General features: G+C 39.9%; 1 protein-coding gene and 1 long non-coding RNA gene across 5 annotated transcripts in view; one reads left to right on the plus strand and one right to left on the minus strand.

Moving 5' to 3' along the window:
- Positions 1–18026, minus strand: part of LOC126049728 (uncharacterized) — a 57227-nt gene extending 39201 nt beyond the window's left edge. For all 3 annotated transcript variants that reach the window (XR_007509297.1, XR_007509298.1, XR_007509296.1), the window contains exons 1-2: positions 17815–18026; positions 4446–4573 (exon numbers count right to left, since the gene is read on the minus strand). This is a non-coding gene — a long non-coding RNA (uncharacterized LOC126049728). The remainder of the gene's footprint in view (positions 1–4445; positions 4574–17814) is intronic.
- On the plus strand, positions 3245–7233 carry TRH (thyrotropin releasing hormone). Of its 2 annotated transcripts, none has more exons than XM_049826607.1 (3): positions 3245–3396; positions 4383–4600; positions 5777–7233. In XM_049826607.1, exons 2-3 carry the CDS (start codon positions 4405–4407, stop codon positions 6358–6360), a joined length of 780 nt encoding a protein of 259 aa, XP_049682564.1. In that variant the 5' UTR covers positions 3245–3396; positions 4383–4404; the 3' UTR covers positions 6361–7233. The 2 variants fall into 2 exon arrangements, with proteins under 2 accessions (XP_049682564.1, XP_049682563.1); XM_049826606.1 differs by having other exon boundaries at positions 3328–3396; positions 4389–4600.
- Positions 18027–18058: the final 32 nt, after the last annotated feature.

Consider the following 18058-nt stretch of genomic DNA (forward strand, 5'->3'; position numbering starts at 1 on the left):
TAATGTGCTCCAAATATTTTATGTTAAAAAGAATAGAGAAAATGTGATTAACTGAAGAAAAAAATGTAACGAAGTAAGATTAAGAAGCTATTCAGTATTACTGAAGCCTTCAACCACATGATGAAAACATCCTTTTTTTTTTTTTTTTTTTTTAATTTAGAAGGCATGCTTGTCTTCAGCAGCTTATGAAGAAAGCATTGTAGGGAGCCAGCAACAGACTACTTAACAACTTCAGTGTTCTGTTTCACTTTCCTAAAGACATGTTTAAAAATGCAGTTCCCATTCCATCAATGCCCACTTTAATTCATAGGTCGTACCATAAGAGATCTTAAAGAGTTACTACACCCAGGAAATGCCAAGCAGCTAGTGTGAAGTAAATGTAATTCCTTATGAGGTTCATTGTGACTGATGCAATAGCAGTTCCCAAATCTATGGCATTAGTATTTGACTATGCTAGAAATAGCGTAATGAAGGAGACGACCCGTTGGCTTGTCTAGAGAAATCAGGGGGCACAGTCTGGTTTGTGATGGTTGGAGAGTCTCAAAAAAGAAAATAAACAAGGGTTAGGTGACAGACAGGGCATTGACTGCACAGTCTCATGCATTTGGCCATTACTGCACATGCATTACAAGACTCAGTAAGAGGCTTCTGCATGGAGCAGTTCCTGCTGTATCTAAACTTGAGCTACACATGCAAGCCTTCTATGCTGTCCAGATTAATGTCAGACTGGAGGGAGAGCTACCTGCTAAGAATTAGTTCCAGCTCATAATTACATATTATGAGGATTTTCACATTGGAGATAGGTGGCAAATGCAGATTTATTAAATTGCAGTCATACAAAGTTCCAAAGAATTAAGTCTATCCTACCATTTCTAGGTAGCTGAGAAATTCAGTATGGCAACTGCTGTATCACAAGTGAAATGTGACTCATTCACTCAGTGCTAAGATGAAATACATTCAGATGCGAGGCTGTTTTTAATATCAAATTCTTAGCTGTTCCTTGAGTTAATTTGCTTGTATGATTTTGTATATGTGAAAGTGTTTCAGCTGTTTAACCTTCTCTTTTCCCATCTATGTTTTCAAAGAGCCATGCTTCAAAGTGTGAGAGGATTTTTTAAAATTCTATTCAATATGTGGATCATTTCAAGTCAGAGACAGACAAGTTCTAAGGCTAACCCCACTTAAAGGAGGAATCTGGCTGATTTCATGGACTTTGGATTAGGCATTTTGTTTGGGCAAATCTGGGGCTAAGCTACAGACAGCTATCGCTTTGTTAAACAAGCAACTGTGGTATTAATGAAGGCTTTTAAAACACTTTCCAGCATTCTTTAGATTCCTGGGAAGCCCTAGTGCATTGCTTAAAACTAAAAATACACAGGAACTGTCTTTACAGGGATCTTTGCTTTGGATGAGGGACTATTAGTTGCCCAGTCATTGTTTACTGGCCCGCTATAATAAATTGCCTGTTGATCTTTGAATTTAATTAATCTTTGGTTCTGATGCCTGCTCAGAAAAACAATATTGACGTGGTCTTGGATTGGCAAAGACAACATCTTGATAAAGCCATACATGTGTTCTGCACATAAGGTGCATGATGTCTCAAACTTACTTAGAAATCCAAATAAGAAGGAAAATATATTCCATTTTAAATATAACTACTACAAATGCAGCTATAATGCTGTAAGCCCCAGTCTCTGTCCCCACTGCAAATCTGGAACAAGTGCACTGACATCTAAAACTCTTCTCAAATTACAGCAAATATCAAAAAGCACATCTATACACAGTTATTAATACATTTTTCCTGAGATATTAAGACAAAATTCAGGAGATGTCTACATTCGCATGGAATAAGACTGAGGTAATGGCTGCATTCCACTGAAGTCACCCCAAAGAAGCCAGCTTTCATTTCCCAAAGAACTGAAAGCAAGATTCTTCTTGTGTATTTTCTGATCCATCATATCAAGTTGAATGGGGTGGGGAAAAAAAGGTCTGTAAGATGACCATTTTTTGTTAAATACTGATTCGTAATAAGTCATGTTGATAGAGAACAATTGACTTCACCACTTTTTAGTTTTATATGGTATTTCCATCATCTGTTCAGACATAAAATGCATTTTGTCTTACAGAAATTTTACAGGCCACATGAGGATCCACATTACCTATAAGCATAACTGATCCACTTTTAAGTGCAGCGTTCTTAGGAGTATCCCCAAAATGCCTTCTGTCTCAGACTGTGGCAGAGAGCTGCTAAAATGCCAGTGTCCTCCCAAGAAAGGTGTTCTCAAGCCATGGTGACAGGTTGTTGGTTTTTGTTGCTACTTACTGCTGAAGACAAATTTTAACTTAAACATTGTGATGGCAGTGATGAGAAGGACATAGAAAGGTTGTTTTGTGTTCATGACACTGGCAGTAAATGGGAAAGCAGAAAAACATTGACTTCACTTGGTTGAAACATTCCTTGTAGTAACAATAAAAGAATTCTGAACTGCTTCAATACTGTGAGCAATCTGTACTCCAGTTTTAGTCCTACGTATTGTCATCAGGATCACTAAGATTATCAAAGAATCACTAGCTCTTTATCTGTGCCCCCTGCATGATCTGTTTTTAGTAGTACTGTGTGGAAGAATATCTTGAATAGACAGATGGGTTAAAGAGAGGGAGTCCTATTCCTAGTTACAATAGCATAATGCTTTTTAAAGCACACAGCAGCAACGTAACTATGTTTTAACATCTAATGCTATGCACCCCATATTCTAATGTACTGCTTAGAGAAGCCTATGCCAAGAAAATATGGAATTGTGAGCCAAAAACTGTATAGTGTCATTCAGACTAAGAACCCATGGTATAAACTTATTTAAATATAATCCACTATATTTTTTTTCATTGCTTTTCTTCCTTAGCTTAACAAATTACCTACCTCTCTGCATTTACTCCACAGTGCTTGCTTCATAGAGGATACCCAAGCTTCTTTTTGTTAAGCAGAGAAAAATCTCATTTTCTCTATGCTGTGTTACATAAAATTCAACATAATCTCTTTAGAGAATGGAAAAATAGCAATTTCTGGGAGTCGAGCATGGATATACGGAGGTCAGCAAATAACTATCAGAGTTTTAAAATGCATCCAAAATGCAGATCTCTGACATCAGTTAAAAAAAAAGAAAACAACACATCACCTAAATTACCTCACAGCTATTTGCATAAAGGGTCCAGAGGCAGTACAGTATAAGTACGGAGGCACAAGCCATCCAAAGAGAACTTAGCAACAGTTCTATTGGATACTCTGTGTGTCTGTAGCAGAAAAAGGGCAACTTTGAAGCTCAGATGTGCAAACAGCTTTAAAGGACAAAACAACCTCTTGGCAGATGCATCAGGCAAAAATCTGAAACTACAAACCAGGTAATTTACCAAATAATTTCCTTTTTAGCTGATTCTAACTTTCCTGCTAAAGGTTGCTCTGAGTCAAATAGCTTATGTGATAGTCTTAGGGCTGTTATCCAAGGACTTCATCAGAAGTGATAGAAACCTGTCAATAACAGAGGTAATAAATGCATTCTCTATTTTAAAAATTTGTAGAACTTTGTAAAATTGTGCATTTCTTTTATGTTCTGAAGATATAATTAAGCTGAATGACTGCTATACTAGTATTACAGATGTATTCCATTCTACTGAAAGAACTCTGCTTACTGGAAAATAAATCCATGATAAGTGCATTAGGAATTCTAGCTAGAAAAAATAGAAAAACATTGCTATCTGGCCAAGAGGTAATAGAGGGTATGATTATTATTATGCCTCTGAAAAAAATATGAGATGCTTCCCCAATGCAAGAAATCTCCCTGACCAACGGAACATAGCTGTTTTATTATATTGACAAATACAAAGACACACGGTAACTTTAAAAGTATAGAAATAGATATTAAAAAATTAATGGATTATTAAAGTTGGGCTTTAACTAAAGATGGAATGAAAGTGCTGCAAATCCCAGTATTATTTTAAGATGAACCCTTAGCACGGGAATTGCCTGGTGGAGATTGTTAGTACAGGTATATGTGTATGTACCTCATGTGGGGCAACAGTTAACACAGAGTTCAAGAGGGAAATTATTTTTTGCCTCTTGGCAGAAGGCAAAGCAAAATCACTGGCTTTCAGAACTATCTGTGCATCAGGAAGTTAGGTGTTTAAAATGTTCATTTTTATTCTGCCAGAAAAATGAACAAGTGCCTGGTTTTAATTATGAAGAATTTACAGATTCTTTGAAGAATACAAAATAAACTGAGAGGTTAGTAACAGAAATGAGGAAGGACCCCAGTGTCTGGAAATACTGCTATTATTGCCAGGTTTGTTTGCTCCATCCTCCTCCCCTGTTGTTCTCTCTCCCATGAAAGTTGCAGGAACCCCTGTCCCACAATGCCATCTATCCAGCTGCCCCTGCTACTCCTCTGCCTGACCTTGTGTGGTGCTTGCCTCAACGGGGGGCAGCCTCTTCCAGAGGGAAGCGAGAACATGGGAAGAAGTCCCCTGGATGACATCCTGCAGAGGTCTGAAAGCCTCATTCTTCAGTCTGTCCTCAAGAAAGCTGAAAAGGAAGAAGAGATGAATAAAGGTATGTATAACACCAGGGACATGCATCTGGTGATGCTGGCATAGTACTTGGCTGAGATCATTGGATCCAATGTACAGTTCCCAGGTTCTAATGTATATATTTATTACTGTAACTAAGGGGAGGGGAAGGATAGGACATCTGCTGCAATACCCTGACACAGAGTTCTCAAAAGGCACTTTCTTCTCTAAGATCACCCCACTTGGGCAATGCTGTACCACCACTAAGCAGCTGCTGCATAATAAGGTAGAAGCCTGTCACAGAAAACCTGCCTGTCTGGCAAGTACTTCCCTAGGGAAGCTCTAAGAGGAAATGTGGAGGACATTCCCCAGTTATGGACCCTGTACTTAATGTTAATTGGAGGTGGGAGTGCTGTCAGTCACCTACTACCTCAACCCACTGGTTTCTACACCCCAGCAGAGGTGGGCTTTTCCATGGCTGGAAATGCAGAGGCTGCTCTAGTGTTCACTGCCTCCTAGCCTGCAGATGCTCTACTCTCACTAGTCACAGCAGTGGAAGCAAATCACACTCAGGGATTGCAAGAAGCAGCACGGAGGTGCCTTCCACCAACAAGGAGCACAGAGCCCTTTCAGAGTGGAAAGAGGAGCTGGCCCCATAGTGCCCATAGAAAAAGCCTTCCTCCCTCTTCACAAAAATGCTGAGAGTTGGTTGTGTCTGAAATATTGAAAAGAGCTTAAGAATGAGTAAGAGATACTAATAGAGTTATGATTGGTAGCTGGAAATACTGAGCTGGCTTTCAAATGTCAACAGCCCTGCTTCTACTTATGTCTCAGTCCTACCCTTTCCCTGTCTCATGATGATTTCCAGCTCTTCCCCATACCCAGCTTCTGCAGCTGATTTCTTCCAGCTGCTCAACATCTTTTACTCACCTCCCTTTACCTGAATCAACACATTAGGCTTTGTCATTGCATGTCTTCCCATTTGGCTCCAGTTAGTTTCTAATGTATCAATCCAGCCTCACTAAAAATGTGCCAGAACTGTTTTGACAGATGCCATCCAGAGTAATCAAATTCAAGACCATACAGTTAACTGTGCAATTAAATGGGCATAATGAGCAACAGATTATGATCCTGCACCACAGAACTCCACAAATTCCCATTTCAACTTCCTTAGTGAGGATTATGAGGGCTCATTAATACTATTATTTTCCTTGGACAGAATCAAATGCCCCTCTGCCAGAATGGCTTACCAAAAGACAACACCCTGGGAAAAAGTACCTAAGTGACCTGGAAAAGAGACAGCATCCTGGAAAAAGAGATGTTGAGGAAGACACATCTTATGGAGAAATTCAGAAGAGGCAGCATCCAGGGAAAAGAGAGATAGAAGATGACCTTGATGGCTATCTAGAGCTGAAAAAGCGACAGCATCCTGGCAGAAGGTCACTGTTGGATCAGTATGCTGACACCCCCAGTCCACAGCTAACCTACTTGAAAGAGTTCTCCAAAAGACAGCATCCAGGCAGAAGATATCTGATGTACAAGCACCAGCATCCTAGCAAAAGAGGTTGGAATGATGAGGTAGACCTAAATGACCAATATGGTGAGAAACGCCAGCACCCTGGAAAAAGGCATGGGGATTCTGACAGCTCAGATGATGCAGGCCCCTGCAACTTTCAGGAGTCCTTCACCTGTAACAAAGGCAGCTTGTTGCTTGATTTAGTAGATATTAGCAAAGACAGGGTAGAAGAAAAACGTCAGCACCCAGGAAAAAGATCAGCATGGGAGAGTGAAACAGAGGAATGAGAAAATAATTGTGTATCATTTGCATTTAGTGAAGTAAACTGCCAGATCACTAAAAAATTCTGTTCACTCCCTTCTGGCTTCCTGCTGCTGACCTCTGCACCTATCTTTCAGTGCATTAATGTTTCCATTTAAGTTAATGGCTTTGTCACACACTTAAAGGAACTAAAGGACCCAGTTGAATGGGACAGGCAAGTACTGAGGGTCTTCAACTCCCTTACTTTAGGAAGTTAAAAGTGCTCATTTCCTTATGGGCCCAGACCCCAGAATAATCCCACTATGTGTGTCCAATTTTCTGTTCCCAAATGACTAAACCAGGCTCTTAAATATCTGTTCTGATGCTACTAAAGTGGAATAATTACATGGTTTCCTCTCACATCAGTGAAATCAGTAAATTAATAGAGACAGAGAAAAAAGAACAACATATATGCCAATTATTTCAAAATGAAATTGAATAGGTTTTCAATTCTAAATGACACATTAATGAGACCTGAACCCTTGCAAACTACAATCTGTCCAGCCAGTAAGCACTGAACAGAGATAGGAACTGTTCCAACTGGAACTGATTAGATGACTGACTTCATAGTTTGACTTGGAACTGACACACAAAACCCCTTTTCATCAAAGAGGCTTCACAGTGCAAAGGGTTAATTCATCCCAGAGCATCTGAACTGCAAGTTGTGAACCTGACTGCATACGCCCCATACTAGAACTCCCATCCTGGTGCGTCCACATTTCAGTCATGCCACTTGAAATCATGACTTCTCCTCAGATATTTAAAAATAAAACGAGCAGACATCCTCTTCTTCCAAAAAGGATTTCTGATTTCTCTCCTCTCAAAGGAATGCTTTTACTTTCCATGGTCAGAGTCCCAAAAGTGTTTATTTGATATGAATGATTCAATAAACATCAACAGTCAACTCTGGGTGTCCTTATTGGTTTTGCAAACATACTGTAATAGAGTGAAAAACATAAAACCAACCCAAGCTAAATAAAAATAAATAAATTAACATCAAAGGGTATTTTTCTAGGCACAATCTCCTTGCATTCTGGTGGTCAGTGCATGTTCACATGTAAAACTGTTTTGCTACTTTAGTGGAAGGATGATTTGCATATAGATAGATTCCCTTTTTAAATCTTCTACCTCTATGACACACAAACTTAGGTATCTGGGCTAAACCCACAGCAATTTTGTCACCTAGTTCACAGGGAACTTTATTAGAAGTCTGATTTCCTGTGCACAGGTCTAAACAATAGATTTACTGATTTTTGCCATTAATGCACAGTTATTGAGTGCATTGAGTTATTCACATCACTTCTTGTACATTCAAAAGGCATGTCAATATTTTGCTAGAATGTTATTTTTTTATAAACAAATGAGTGTGTTTTCCACTGACATTCATCCTTCTCAGTACCATCAAGACACATTAAGTGCCTTCAGTGCTCCTTTTAAATACGATTGTTTCCCCACTCAGTGCCTCAGAGCACTTCCTCAGTTATAGAAGTTAGTTTTGCCATATGATTTAGTTACCCTGAAGAAGAACAATTAATCATCTCAGTGAGTTTCACTGAAGTTAGATGCTCCCAGGCTGATCAACACATAACATGGACTATCAAACAATTTCTAACTTTGGAGATAATATGCTGTTTAATATATGTGACAACTGGCAGACCTCTTCTATTGACTGGGGTTTTCTAATTAAGAAGTGCTGAAGAAATCCTCAGAAGAGGTAGCTGGGAACATTCCATACACTTCAAATTCCTTCAGCACACTTTCTGTATATGATGCCTTTTAAAATGTTCAGTTTTCATTTTATAAGGGAAAAAAAGATTTCTCTAAAGAATATCATTCCATGTACCATTTCCAGCAATGAATGAATGCTTCTTAAACCTCAGGGAACACTACTTCAGAAGACTACCACCAAATGTCCAAAATAAGTGAAAAACAGGAAAGAAAAAAATACCAAGTGGGTAGACACGGGCAACAGCAAAAACTCATCACAGCTCCTGCAAGACAAGGATGCTGCTGTGGCTGCTACAAGAAAGCCAAGGTGGGGAAGGGAGAGAAGCATGAAAACCCAAGGTCAAAGTTTTTAATGTGCAGCTACAGACAGCTGGTTCAAGCTATTAGGTTACTGCCTATAAAATCCACCATTCTGAATAAATGTCAGATGCCCTGTACTATCAATAAATCAATCACTTATTGAAAAGGAAAGGTGTAGCCAGTGAAAAGCTAGCACAACTGATTTTATGTAAGTTGAATTTTTCCATCTTCTGTACTTTAGGTTCTGAGTGCTCCAGTATTTTCAGATGCCAAGTTCAGCCAGGGGCTAGTCATCTGTTTAAAAGCAAGGCTATCACTAGTATAATTTTTTAAGGAATTATTTCTATTGGTTTTGAGTTGTTTTGCTTTGTTGGGTTTGTGTTTTGTTTTTTTTTTTTAAAAAGCCAAGCCTGAGCTGACAGCACTTTACAGTAAATCTGATTTATCACGTCACTATTATCATGCCTACAGTTTTTAAAATTTGCCTCAGTTTGGAGCTGCTGAAAATACACTTGCCTGGCTGGGAGAGGCACAATGTAGACAGATACTGGGAGAGCTTTGACCCATTTCAATTACTTTAAAAAACCCCAACTTTGTTACTCCAGCCAAAGGTCTCTGGAAAATGACAGAAACACTCTCAGGGATTCCTGGACAGGGGTGGGATCACATGTGAAAGATCCCCTTCCAAGTTGTGTAGGCCAGTAGCCAGTTTAAAGGACAAGATAGATTTCCATTCAGAGAAGCACATGTACAGGTCCCGATGCTGGCCTGACATGTCCATGAACAGAAAACAGAGTAATTTGGTGACTGAAACATGAGCCAAAAGTCCTGAGCTTCTGTCAATGACCTGGGTTTGAAAATTCTAGAAACTCGAAGAGGATGACCCTGGAAACAGAACTGAATACAGGACAACGTTCTGTATTGTATTTCCCATGTATATAACAGTCAAAAGAGCCAGCAAATCTGCTACTGAGGCACCCTAAAAATGTAACCATCATTACCAAGTAGCTAGAAAAGTGATAGCCCTGACAGAAATCCCAAGAGGATCAAGTAGGATGCTCTTAACCCTCCACAGATATTTGTCTAATTATAGCTAGTTGTAGTTCTCTTTTATACTTGGGTCCCTGCACCTACATGATTATTCTGATTATGCTAAAAATGGCTCATGGAGCTACATCATCTCTGAAAAGACCTGGAGATAGAGCTACAAGTGCAACCTAGGAAAGAATAAAATTAATTACTGAATTCAATTTTTGCAGGTAGGTTAGCACTTGCACCTGGTGGGGATCTAATAACCTTATTTAATCCCATGCATTTTTTGAAACATAAGACCATTTACAAAAAGGGAACAAAAATCCTGGTTTTCTCCATTTTATGTTAAATTCTCCCTTTAAAACTTCCAAAAGCTAGCATTTACTTTCAATGGAGAAAATTACTCAATCATTACTTGTATAAAAGACTGTCACTCAAGAAAAGGAAGGAGAGGGTTTTCATTGGGGAAAAAGATTACATATTTTAAGAGTTCTCCTACATTTTCTAAGTAACTCAAACCAATATTTCAATCTTGCCAATAAAATTTGTCCAGATTTTTGTTTTGATTGAAAGTACATTTTCTCTCAGTATCTGCATGAAAATTTCACCTCTCTTAATGAGTTTCTTCCTGTCTTCTGCAGTCTTGCAGATATACCACCATTCAAGTACAACATTCTTTCTCCTACAGACATCATCCTCAGAGGACTGCCTGCCATTTGTGATTTGACAGTTTTGTGACTATGAAACACACATAAGCACAAGTTCTGAAGTTATGTATCTGTCAGATTCAGCTACACCATAAAAACTTTTTGGCTCTGGAGTTTGGCTGAGGGAGCAACCAGAAAAGAACCAGCTTCTACACTATAATGCTCTGCTGCTTTGAATAGTAAATACAGTGCAATCTGTTAGCAACATGAACTACACAGATATATACTACTTAGTTATAAGGTAAGAGTTTGTTAATTGCACATCTCTCATCATCTTATTTTTATTGTATACCTTCCTGTCACTGTAATCTTTTATTAGAATTTAACATCCATGCAAACATCTACACTTGTTACTAGCTTTGCTCAGTCACACACATAAATGTACTTGTGCATTCTGATAATTGCAGAACAGGGCCTTTAAGTTGCAAACTTCCTTGATGAAGTGCACCATCTGTCAGTAAGAAAGACAGTCTGTGGCTCTTCAGGAATGATAACAAATCAATAGCAGACTTGGTCCAAATGTCATGGAAGTCAGTGGAAAAATCTCCTTTGTCCTCTGCAGAATCTGGATTAGATCCACAGAGCAAAGCTGTGTACTGGCCATAATGTGGCACCACAGTCATGGAAAATCTTATTTCCAGCTTTAATTGAGACTAAAATAACTATGCACAAATTAGTTCTTTGTTTACTCTACTGCAGTTTTACATTTCTGGCATGTTACCAGTTATTGAGACATAAGGTATTTTGATTCCTAAAGAGCAACTTTTACAAGTGTCTTCAAAATGAGCGTTGTTTTCAATGGGAGGGGAAAGTTGATGTGAACAAGCTGTATAATTAACATCTCCTGCAACTGTTTTCAACTCCTCTCACCATTACTGTTCTGTGCCCCCTCCCACACACTCATCAGCCTTGACCTCTTTGCTAACCCACTGTAATTAGCATGGGCTGAGTGTTTCCCAGGGACATGTGGCCCCAACAAACCCCTTTATTACTACTTTTAATGACTCATTAGTTGGAGAAAGTTTGAAAACATCATCATCATAGCTGAAGTTAGTCACTGCTTGCCTGGTAACTCACTCAGTTAACATTAAACAGCCAGCTGCAATTTTAAAGCATCAGTCAGGACATTGCTACCAAAAAAACTATCATCAAAAGCAGGCAAGTGGAGAAGCACTGCAGAAGGGATGAGCCAGGGTGAGGTCCAGGGTGTACAGAGACATGACACAAAAGATGCAGACAGGGAAATCTGTCTCTTCTTCAGAAATGGATATGTGGACTATGTGCATTAGAGTGCAGAAGTCCTGCTTCCCTCCCAACAAGAACAGCATAAACTCCCCACTCCTACAGGGTAATGAGGAACAATACAGGTTGAACACAGAGACCTCTGACAAAAACAGATGGGGAAGTTCCTTGAGAAAACTTAGTTATCTACCTGCCTTGAGATTACTTTTAGACCTGTGTGAAGACATGTGGTTTGTTTTCATTGATGAACCACAGCAGCTTATAAGTCCTGAGAAGGAAACCAAGAAAAGGACATTTATCAGTTATCTGCCAATTCACTTTGCTTACACGACATGAAGGAGCACAGGCTAAAGGAGGGTAAAGCAGAATGAAAATCTTATTAGATCACAAATTGCATTGCTGTGCTAGAGCATGATATTGGTTCCTGACAGAGATGGGGCATGTCAGATACTAATATAATGGAATGATCATAGCCAAAAGGCAAAGACAGCTCTTGAGTTTATTTCAGCCACTTTGGTTTGAACTGACAGCCAGTGATCCAGACCAGACAAGAAAGCAGTATCTCGCAGACATGCTGGCACAGGCAGTATTGAGTGACATTCACAGCTGACATACACTGCACCTTCCTCACATTCACATGAATTGGAAAGAGGGAAAACCTGGCCTTAATAAATCATGCAAATACTCCCGCAAAATGGGATGGAGGTAAACTGGGATCCAGCTTGCTATATCAAAGAAAGTTAATTCATTGCCATCTTCTCTTTATAATGGATATCCTAACTGAATGCAACCGAGTATGATGCAGCGTACACACTTTAATAGCTGATTATGACTGAGAAAACTAGGGAAAGTGACCTGCTTTGAAGAGGTTGCCTGAAATAGGACTGCTGTTTTAAACTCATTTTCAGAGAGAAGTATGTTTCCAGCCTAATTTCCCTCTTTATTCTGAAGATAGTACTGATGTGTGGGGTGCCTGAAGAAACTACTGTAAAAACAGAAGGAGGAGGAGAGAGAAAAGCCAAGACAAATGAAAAATATAATAAGACTTTATGAAAGGTTCTCTTAGCCAAAGCGGTCAAGACAGAAAGCAAGCTCTTTGAACAAGCAGGTGTTGTTGAAGAAGACAGCAACAGCTGCCCTGCAAAAAATCACAGATCATTCACTGTCAAATACCCACTGTTGAGGGTATTCTGCTTATTGATTTTAGACATGCTGATCTCAAGATGGGAATTGGTTACCGTACAAATTTGTAGCGGAAACAGAAGACAAGAGAGGCTATAGGAGACAGCACCCAAATATGGGAGTGCTTGAAATCTGAAATGAGCCCTGAACATAATCTAGACATTGTGGTATATGGATCCCACAGTTAAAACATTACATAAAATGTGAACACAAAGGAATTCTGAATCTTCCTGTCTCTCCTCTTTATAATTCACCTACTCTATGCAAAAGTGGTGCCATTTCATGGCACTCAGGACCAGTATATGCCAGATTTTTCAGTAGTGTTAAGGAACCAGATAAACTTGTGTAGATAACTGGCCTGCAAGTACTGAAGCAGTTAATAGGCAAATCAGATAAATGAGGCTCAACAAGTTGTCAGCTGCAGCTCTTACATATCATCATTCTGTCAGTTTTGACAGATGAGTCTGCAAACACAGGAAAAATCATGGGTTTGGCATGGAAATGTAGCTTCTATCCTCTCTACGCAGACTAATTAAACAAATTTGGTTTGTATCACAATGTTTACTATAAGCAACTTGAGTATATTGAATATGAGTTTTGTTAAAAGGAACAGTGATATGCAAATTTTTTATTTCTCTGAACAAAATTAAAAATACAGAAAATATTGGTTTAGATCCACCTAAACAAACAGTTTTCTCAGATAAATTAAAATCAAAGCATCATTTTATGCTGTAGGAAGAATTTTGTGCTACCCTTTTCAATGTTAGGAGATTTAAAATGAATTTTAAAAAAAATTTATCATTAAATTATAAAATTTAATTTAGGCCAATTTTAAACACAGCATCAATTCAAATTAACTAGCTGTTTAGTTTACAGAATACTGAGGAAGAACATTCTGATTTTCCAAAGAAATTCTGATTTTCCACACTGCTTCCATCCCAAAGTCTATATTGAACTCAACACTGTTAATTTTCAGATATTTCAAACTTTTTTCAGTGAGTAAGCCATATTTATGCAAAAATGTTCCACTGCATTCCTTGAGAAGTAGACAGGCATCATTGAGAATTACTTCTAGTCTACATTTTCCTCTCCTGTGCTGGGATCAGATTCCATTACTTAACATTCCAAATGGCACTGGAGATATTGCAAGAGGTCAAAGAGTACACGTGAACATAACTGGAATACATTTCTGACAGGACTGTGCCATGACTACAGGGCTTACTGTGTCCCTTTTCTCAGCTGTATTCCCACTGAAGTCTCTCCTCTTGGACATTAGTAGCAATGACCAAGTTAGCAACGACCAGGTCCTAAAATTCACTGTTCGAGTTATTACAACAGCTCACAAACACATTTTAGAACTTATTTACTCAGTGTTTGCAAAGGACTTTGAGTACTGCAGAGTAGGAGGAGCTACATAATGGCTGTGGGGGTTTGCAGGCTGAGCTTTTATATTCCAGTGGCAGAACTGGGCAGTACATGCCTGACTTTGCTTCTTGAACAAGTGTTTGGAACACATTCCTTTCCTGTGCTGTTGCTCTTTCACATTGATTCACAATGGTAAGCCATTACTGATTCAAATTCAGTTCCCAACAGCATCTGTAGCATCTCAGTAAGGTTTAATTTGTCTCCAAATAATTCTCTTCCTATTGCAACTAGCTGGATGAAGAAAAATTAATTTTTGAAGAAGCATAAACTTGATTGCTTTAGACTGACCTGGATTTTTTCATTTTGTGAACACTCTGTGAGGGAAAGCGTGATGAGCCTAAGTGACAAGCAGCCAAAGTCTGTTTTTCATTTACACTAGCACAAACTTAGATTACACTCCACCTCTGTAAAGAGACATGGGAGCCCTCAGGTACACAGGAGCCCAAATTTCCCTTTGGGAGCAAACGGACACCATTCAACACATCGCTATACTTGGCATGCTAACTTTGTATTATTGCTTCTATAATTCTCTCTGAGAGACTCCCAGTAGAAGTCTAATGCTCTCATAAAGATCCAAATCATATTAAACAGGCAAAATCACTTAATGGGGGATGAGTTCCTCAGGAAGTGCTAAAGACCATTTCTATTCAGAAACATGCAAACAAATGGAATTTTTCTTTCAAAATGTTAAATGAAATTTCTCTTTTCAAGAATGATTGACACAACATGGCGTTTTATCAGTAATTCAAAAAGATTCATTTGGTGAGATGCATTGTCATAGTCTGTGGTCAAATGTACAATATGCAAAAGAGCACAATTAACTAGCTAAAGAGTCAGTGAAACGTTTGATTTCTAGTGCACATCCCAGCATGTTACTGTTCGCATCACAACTTGCTGCAGGCAGTCCTTCTCACTGTATTGTTTGTATCCCAGCTGTAGGCTATTAGACTTCCATTGTTGTATTTACCGTTTTAATAAGCCTTTAAGACTTTCCTTTTGAAAATGAGCAGTTACTGAAGCTATAGAGAAAGGCAGGTTTAAGGAAAGATCTTGCTGTTCAGTACAGTCTCGCTTTTCCTTATCTGATTCTTACTACTTCTGAATGACAGGAGAGGACCGAGCTGCCTGGGTCACCGGGGCCTCACAGCAAAACAGGCAGGACTATCATGCCTGCTGCAAGAGAAAAAAAAAAAAAAAAAAAAAATCTTTAAAACAAATGGCTAAGCAGCCCCATGTGGTGTGAAATCCCCTGCAAAGGCCCCCAGCAGCTCTTCCGTTGCTCTCAGGCGTGCTTGGTGTGCCATCTAGTGACAGGCATGTCTTGTCCCTTCCCTACACCCACTAAAGGAACAAAACACACACATGAAGCAGGAACAAAACTGAATTGCCTACAGACCCACTCCCCCACCCCAAGCCCTGCATGTATTCTCATCTTCTTTTTCACTTATTCCCACTATTGTCCTTCTCATACTCACTACTCTCCCACCCAAGCACAGATCTTTTGCCTCTCCTGGAGCTTGGATTGCTGGAGCATTCTTTTACTGGCTCAGTGAGTTATAAATCCCTGGCCTCAACAGAGGTCTGGACAAAATGAGCAAGGTAACAACAAAGGGAGAGATAGTTGGTTCCACCTGAACTTTCCCAAGGAACAAGCACAGCTCACTGCTAAGGAACAGCCCGGTTCCAGCAAACCTAGGGGAAAGAGGATGACACCACAGCAGGTAAATCCTCAAAGGCACTGAGCCTCAGGCTGCTTCCTGCTCTCATCCTCCAAGGACAGGAACAAAATCAGGAAAAACAGTACCCTGTGTTGCTCCAGATCCACCCCCCTCAAGCATTACAGTGCAAACCCCTCCTTCACATCCCCAGCTGCCCACTTCCTCCTACCCTATACAAAGCCCTCAGATTAGTACACAGGTGCCACATCAGGGATGGGGATCAATTAAACCCTGGATTTTCTGGTCTGTTTTGAAAGAAATGTTGCCTTATGGACAAGCTAATGCAATTCTTAGCTTCCAGTCTGACAGATGCAGCAGATACATGGTAATACAGGGATACTTCTGAGTAAGTGAGCATCATAAGACATAAATGAGTGGAAAAAATGGGAGGCTGAGGGCCAAACTCACATCTGGTGAATCAAAGGAAAATACAATAGCATTTACAAACTGTTCCCTTAAAGCTTGCCTGTAGTGCCTTCCTTTGACTTCTTTCAGAACTGTAAAAGATAACTCACATAGTACAGTGTTAAAGGAAACTTCAAAACTGTGAGCATAACCCACACCCTTAATGATTTCCTTGAAGGAAGTGTGTGCCTGCCCCAAAGAATGGCAAAAGCAGTACAAAAAGTCAGATGGTTACTTCTATTTTTCCCTTTTCATCCTTTAAGTACTGTCCTTCTTTACATACACTGCAAGTTTCATTTCTAGTCTCTATAGGCTGAGGACTTCTCAAGTTTTAAAATGAAACTGGTAACACTTAAAAATATTTTCATGTTCTTGAGACCTTGTGGCTAATACAGCCCCTCAACTTATTAAATAAATAATAAAAAACCTAACAATCAATCATACCTTCTTAAAAAAGCATAAAATTTACTAGAGTGCACTGCAGGGAGAGTAGCTGACCAGGGCAGCTTTTACAACATGATAAGATATCTCTTGTCAGTTTTTAATATCAAAGAGAAATTGGGTCTCTGTTTTGCATGCTGAATAGGAAGGTGACTGTAACTGGGGTTCTACATTATTTCCACAGCTGCCTGTTTCTCTATTTATAACTGAATCAAGACTGCATGGTTTTGAAAACCAGAGAGTAATGGTTCTTAACAGCAAACTCTGCATGTAAAAAATCAGAGAGTTTGTTTATAACATTCATTTACTCCTATGGTTAAATCAGTTCGGTTTTAAGACCTTGATTTCCCATTATACTTCTGCTGGATGATGGAATTATAAATACAAACTAGGTGAAATTAATTGGTGATGTGACAAGGTGCCGAGAATGGTCATGTAATAGTCAGCCCACAAAGACCAGATTGCAGGAATGAGACCAAATTTCAGCACAGCTACTAAAACCAGCTTGTAGATGAATCCCTTATCCCATCTGGGTCCATCTGACATCCTTTACCTGGGATTTGAAGTCCCTAGGAGTTAGGCACCTAGTTATAATTCAAGCCTTGGAAAACATCCTGCCCACCCCTCCCTGATCCCTGCTGAGAATGTTTTAAAGGACTTAAATTCAAGGATTAAAGTGCAGGACATTAACAGTGAAAATCCACCTTTAATGGATAGGACTCAACTGTAAATAGTATTGTCACGTAAGAAAATCTCTGCCTCCAAGAGCCTGCAATTCTAACAGATGAAGCGGAAGTATGGTTACACACTCCTATGATTTTCTCCATACACTAGGGAATGTAGGACAGCACAGATTTCTGCTGGTGGAGACTAAACAGAAACCAGCATCAGAAAGCTGATATTGAATAGTTTCTGTCATGGATTTACACAACTCTTTGTCATGTGGCAAGGGCAAGCAGTAGTGGGATTCCTGGATTCTATCTGTGGCTCTGTGAGTAGCCTGTCATCTAGTGCTACAGTTTACAGTTCTGAATGACTTGGCAGGCTAAGAAAGGGAACATCAGGCTTGTTGTTAGCAACGCTGGTCCTTCTTCTCAGTTTGCTCAGTAACAAGGATACAAACCACCACCAGCAGCTAGCAGAAGAGGCAAGCGTTATGCGAGGTGTCCCGAAGCAGCGGGAGGCCAGAGAGGGAGCCCGCCTCCCCCGCTCCGGAGAGGATTCTGTCACCACCACCTCATACTGCCGCTCTCGTACACACCTGCGAGCCTCGGGACGCTCCAGCAGGCCCCGTGATCAGGGCCTATTCCAGGGTGGCCGAAATCAGGGGAGCAGCCACCGCACCTCCCTCAGGGGAGGCCCAGGCCCAGGCCCAGGCCCAGGCCGCCGCCGCCACCCTCTCCTCCTCCTTCTCGCCTTCCATCGATGGCTCTGCGCTTGGCAGCGCACGCCTTAGCTGGGCCTCGCGTCTCCTTCCGGTCCCGGATGGGCCCTCCTCGTCCCCA

This window comes from Accipiter gentilis, chromosome 23, assembly GCF_929443795.1.
Source record: "Accipiter gentilis chromosome 23, bAccGen1.1, whole genome shotgun sequence".
Classification (NCBI taxonomy): Eukaryota; Metazoa; Chordata; class Aves; order Accipitriformes; family Accipitridae; genus Astur; species Astur gentilis.